This window comes from Triticum urartu, chromosome 3A, assembly GCF_056163025.1.
Source record: "Triticum urartu cultivar PI428250 chromosome 3A, HENAU_Tu73, whole genome shotgun sequence".
NCBI classification, from domain to species: domain Eukaryota; kingdom Viridiplantae; phylum Streptophyta; class Magnoliopsida; order Poales; family Poaceae; genus Triticum; species Triticum urartu.
The window spans coordinates 705,313,405-705,318,978 of record NC_141875.1 but is presented as its reverse complement, the minus strand read 5'-3'; the positions used below and the strand labels follow the sequence as shown (position 1 = coordinate 705,318,978).

Below are 5,574 nucleotides of genomic sequence, written 5' to 3'. Positions count from 1 at the left end.
GAGTGTCATAATTCAATGTTTCGAGTGGTTTTTGGCCAATCATGTCTTCAAGATGACCTCGGATGAAGGAGCACTCTTAAGGAATTGTCTTCGTCTCGTCGAGGCAATCGATTTTGATATATAAATCATCTCAATCCGAGTTCATATGCAAAAGTTAGAGGCAATACACTGCAGACCGAACCTCAACGGAAATATGGCGCGAGGTGCCAGACACTTGTCTGATAGGTTGCGCGAGTAATTCGGCCATCAAGACGGCCTTGAATCGAAAAACCTTCAACACAAAAAAGTTTTGTCTCATCAAGCCGATCGTTTTTCATATAAAATTTGTCTCAATCCGAGGTCGTATGCAACCTGGAGAGGCAAATCAAGATCAGGCTGTGTTTTCTGTCGGGAAATCCGAGTGAAAAATTTACCATCCGAGTGAAAACCTACCGATCGAGTAAAAGGGCGAGTGAAAAACTTATCGATCGAGTAAAAGATTGGCTTCCGAGTGAAAATATAGTAATCCGAGTGAAATTATCATCCGAGTGAAGTTATTTCGAGTGAAAAGATTACCGTCGGAATGAAAACTTGACGTTCGAGTAAGATATTGCCTTCCGAGTGAAATATAGTCATCCGAGTGAAAGATTGTCTTCCGAGTGAACTTATAGTCATTCGACTGAAAGATTGTCTTCCGAGTGAAAGACTCTAACATCCGAGTGAAAAGGTCCAGTCGGACAAAAAACTCTAATATCCGAGTGGATGAGCTCGGATCCAAGTGAAACTGAAGATGTGCCCGAAAGGTAATCCAGATGACCTCGGATGGAAAAGTGATCAACACGGAAATTGTGCGCATCGTCAAAACGGAGAACTTTGGTTTTGGAGTCATTATCATATGAGATAGTATACACACTGTAAGTTCACTACGAGACTCGGACAATCCAGTCCGTTACATGACCGAGTCCGACTGGATATTAAAGATGGCTTCGTAGAATATTCAAGATGGTCTTATTTGGAAAAGTGTTCAACATAAGGATTGTTCGTCTCGTCGAGGCGCACATGTTTCATATTTGGGCCGTCTTGATCGGAGGTCATATGCAAGCTCGGCGGCCCGCGCAAGGAGGAAGACAGAAGTTGGGCCAGATTCAGACTGAATCCGAGTTGGAATAGAACTAGTACTCTAGGACGTGAAATGATGTAATTTTTTTTCTAAGGAAAGCCTAGATGAATCCTTTGCTTGTACCGGAAGTCCAGCCGCCTCTTATATATGTTGGGGGTGATGGCCGATTGAACAACACCAATCGAACCAATCAATCTATTACACTTTTGTGTTCATCTATCTTTATCCCCTACCCTTATATTTTTCTTTCTCGTTATTCGTTCGTTCTTCGCGTTGGAGGGCAGCGATCCACGAGGCTTTAGGGGCGAGCGAATCGATCTAGGGTGGCCCATAGCCGCCGCACTCTCTGACGGGGTCCCTCCCGGGCATGTGGGGTTTCAGGTCTTCAAAAGCGCCCGCTGACTGTCTTGCGTATCGCGCTGTCGGTCAGATTTCCTTTGACGTGGTGCATCACCTCCGACGTCGAGAGTACACGTGACGTGTTCGTGTGTCAACAGTGAGGCGCTCACCGAGCTCGGTTGAGGTGCTGGCTGGTGAGGAGGTCGAGGTGGAAGGACGGGAAGCAGAGCGGAGTCCAGCGGCTGGCAAGAGCAGGGGCGGCGTCCGGCGGCCGGGGAGATCAGGAGCGGGGCCGGAGGCGGAGGCGGAGTACTGGAACTCGGTCGCGGCGGAGCGGGGGAGATGGCGGCGCGATTTCTTCCCTGATGGTGGGGAACCTAGCAACGAGAGGCGAGGCGTATCGGTGGGCTCGGGAGAGAACTGGGCCGAATCGGTATGGATCGCGAGAGGGCAAAATGCATGATCCAATAGGCCAGCAGATTGTGGTTGAAATTCTCAAAAAAAAAAAGGTAGATTGTGGTTGTGGAATGTGGATCGGCGAACAGTTCTCTGCACCAAACGGTCCTGTAGCCGCCTCGCGCACTAATCCCCTGAACACCACGAGAGGTCACGGAGAAGAGAGGAGGAGCGGCGGCGTCAGGGCCGGAGATGTCGCTCTACAATTTCACGTACGTCCTCATCGGCGACTCAGATCCGTTCCCGATCGGTCTATCCCCTCCTCTTGCTGCTAGTTCCGTCCGTTTAGTGGAGATCTGATTGGATGGTCCGACGACCTACTGCAGGTGTCGGTAAGACATGCCTGCTTGTGCAGTTCCTCCACAAGGAGTTCCACCCTGTCGTTGATTTCAACATCGACACCGAGTGCGGGGTCAAGATGATAACCATCGACAACAAGCCCGCCAAGCTCCTGATTTGGGACACGGTACTCTTTCTTCTCCACCCAGATCCACCATAGAAATTACTGCCAGCTGCATATGAGACTATTAGTGTTGCCAAACCCTGCTTCGAAATTGGATGCGACATCTCTACTAAATAGCACAGTATGAATTTTGAGTTCCACAAGTTTGTCACGTTCAGTTATCAGGGAAAATAACCCATCTTGTGCCGTCTGTGTTAACATTATAGCCAGGCCGAAATGCATTCAGATCGTTAACTACACCACTATACGACGAGGCTGTCGGTGCTCTCTTGGTTTATGACATCACCAGGTACCTCCCACTCCGAGAGACAATGGAAGCTGCCCTGTTCACTCAAGTGCATGGCTGCCTGAACTTTAATTATCCTGTTGTTTGTGTCATAATCAATGATGACATTCAGGAGGGAGACTTTTAACCATCTCACCAACTGGCTACAAGATGCAAGGAAATATGCGCACCCTGGCATGACAATAATGCTGATTGGGAACAAATGCGATCTATCTCACAGCCGTGCAGTGAGCTCTGAGGAAGGCGAGCAGTTTGCAAAGGACCATGGCCTTCTCTTCATGGAGGCATCTGCAAAAACTGCACAGAATGTTGTGGAGGTAATGCTTGTTTGATTCTTAGTGCATCTCTATGCAACCAAGGCCTTTGTGTTGTTGATCATTTTCTCATGTTGTTTATGCAGGGTTTCCTTCAGACTGCTGTAGCAATATACGAGAAAATTCAGGATCCTTCATCCGATCTATATAATTAGGTAATGTTTTACAATTAAGTCATAATACTTATGTAGCTGTCCATTTTTAATAAAAAGTTCTACCACCTAAGTTTCTCTGTGATGAAGCAGAAAGGCCTTTCGACTGATTCAAGACTGTTATATGATCCTTAGGTTACGTTATTTAATATTGCACGATCTCAGTCCAGTTTCTGATGTATGTTTTGCTACGGTACAAAATATGGATGGGAGTGTTATGTGATCCTTAGGTTACGTTATTTAATATACCACGATTCCAGTCCAGTTTCTGATGTATGTTTTGCTACAGTACAAAATGTGGATGGGTGCCTTCCAACTTACAGTGTATAGCATATGCCTTCCAGCCCTTCCTGTTGCCTCCCCATGTTACAGAAAGCCGGCCAGCTACTCTGACAGCCTTTGCATAGACACCAAGAATTGTCAAGCATGAAAATGGCGATGTTGCATACATTTGTCTGTATTTTTGTGGAACGAAGAGACTTATTTCTTGATTGATGCTGGAAAAGGGAAATTTGCTACTTCCATTATTAATAGAGCCACAAAGGAAGTTGGGCATATAGTTCGCAGAATTCTGAAAACATAGGAATTGGGAAAACACATAATAAGATATAAATGCATGTGCTAGACTGCTGGTCAAAGAACTTGAAAACTAAAGAATAGTTTATACAAGTTTAAATGCTTGGTTCACATGTATAGAGAAGCAGCACAATCAAACGATATGATTTTTTTTTTGGATTATATTACGGAACTAAGTACTTTGTCTCATACTATTTTTTCTAAGAAATCTAAAAGAGGTCTGAGTGAATTATAAAATTTATGTGTTCTTTAACTGAGATTGACATAAATTTTCTGCTCCATTTCTTAAAGCAAAATGGATAAACAGTTTAATCAAAGGAAAATTTATGATATTTATGATTTCCCCCACTTATAACTAGGAGGTCCAAGCGGAAGCGCGGCAATGCTATAATAACAGCGAACACAGTTCCCCTACTCAGACCCTATTCTTTCAACATGTGTTTGCCTGATGAACTGTTACATAAAAACAGTTCTTTTTGTTTTCTTTCATAAAAACAGTTCTCTTGGTGATCTCTTTCAATTCGAGGATCCAGAGAGGTGTTTTCATAGTCATCTCTGAATATTTGCCATCTCGGAATATTTTCGATTTCATTTTTCTATATGTCTTTCTATATGAAAATTGGTTATTTACGATGTACGATGGTCCCTCACTGGTAGAAAAAGGGCCTTTTGTCCCGGTTCCTGAACCGGGACTAAAGGGTCGGTACTAATGCCCTGTCCCTTTAGTTCCGGTTCAATCCAGAACCGGGACAGATGGGCCTCCACGTGGCCTGTGCGCGGAGCCAGGCAGGAGACCCTTTGGTCCCGGTTGGTGGCATCAACCGGGACCAATAGGCATCCACGCGTCAGCATTTCCGTGGCTGCGGTTTTGTTTTTTTTTGGGGGGGGGGGGGTTGGGGGTTTTGGGGGGTTAATTTAGGTGTTTCATATATTGTGTTAGCTAGCTATAATTAATAGAGAGAAGTGTCCTCTCTTATGTCCGTGCTTGGTCGACGCAACGTACTATACATACGTATAGAGAGGACTAGACACGCTAGCTAGGTAGTAAGCAAACGAAGGAAACAGAAGATCGTCATGAACATATATGCATACAGAGAGAAGTGATATCGACCACCTCTCCTTCTCCGAAAGATTGGTCGAACAACAAGTTCTCGTATATCTATCTGACACTACCGGCTACATATATACAATAATTATCTCTTACAAATATAATCATACGGACTCATGGTCCACATAGTATTCTCCATCTTCAGCGATCACATGGTCAAGAAAGAATGCCGCCAATTCCTCTTGAATTGCTCGCATGCGAGCTGGTGCTAGGAGTTCATCCAGCTTCCGAAACATCTAATTTAAAGAAGGGGGTCAATACATATATATATGAATGAACGAAACTCAACACAAATGATGGTAATAAAATAAAATTGTGAATGTTGTTATTTACGTACTTCATATTGTTCGTCAGTGTAGCCCCGCTCACAGGTCGTGTGGCGGATGGACTCGCAAACGTAGTATCCACAGAAATCGTTCCCTTGTTCCTGCCACAACCACTTTACAAAAAATAGAGGTCAATCAAACTGATAAGCAAGAATGCCAAATGGTATTGATGAAACTAGCGCTTGAATCAATAGGAGATGCGCGGAACATGCTACTATAGTACTTACTTTTGGGTGTCTAAATTGCAGCTTCTTCTCCTCTCTTTTTTCTTCTTCTTCTCTTCTTCTCTTTTTTTTCTTCTTCTTCCTCTTTATTTTACCGGAAATGAGGGTCGTCGAGGGTCAGGGTCGCCGAACGGTAGAGGAAACCCTAAATAGCAAGTATTGTGGGTGTGAGATACATGTGGCAGTCGGTGTCGGACACTACATCCATGTCCCACAAGTGACGTGGGCGTC

General features: G+C 44.7%; 1 protein-coding gene across 1 annotated transcript; it reads left to right on the top strand.

Moving 5' to 3' along the window:
* The first annotated feature begins 2,086 nt into the window (after nucleotides 1-2,086).
* LOC147981911 (ras-related protein RABB1c-like) lies at nucleotides 2,087-3,275 on the top strand. Its single transcript, XM_087517240.1, has 5 exons — nucleotides 2,087-2,144; nucleotides 2,221-2,360; nucleotides 2,564-2,646; nucleotides 2,756-2,960; nucleotides 3,044-3,275. Exons 1-5 carry the CDS (start codon nucleotides 2,087-2,089, stop codon nucleotides 3,110-3,112), a joined length of 555 nt encoding a protein of 184 aa, XP_087373366.1. The 3' UTR covers nucleotides 3,113-3,275.
* Nucleotides 3,276-5,574: the final 2,299 nt, after the last annotated feature.

What these genes read in the sequence shown, in the direction of transcription:
- LOC147981911 (XM_087517240.1), top strand. Translation starts at nt 2,087, where the DNA reads ATGTCGCTCTACAATTTCACGTACGTCCTCATCGGCGACTCAGATCCG. An exon ending in AGCTCCTGATTTGGGACACG is followed by an intron (nt 2,361 to 2,563) that starts GTACTCTTTCTT and finishes TTAACATTATAG; the next exon opens with CCAGGCCGAAATGCATTCAG. An exon ending in CTGCACAGAATGTTGTGGAG is followed by an intron (nt 2,961 to 3,043) that starts GTAATGCTTGTT and finishes TTGTTTATGCAG; the next exon opens with GGTTTCCTTCAGACTGCTGT.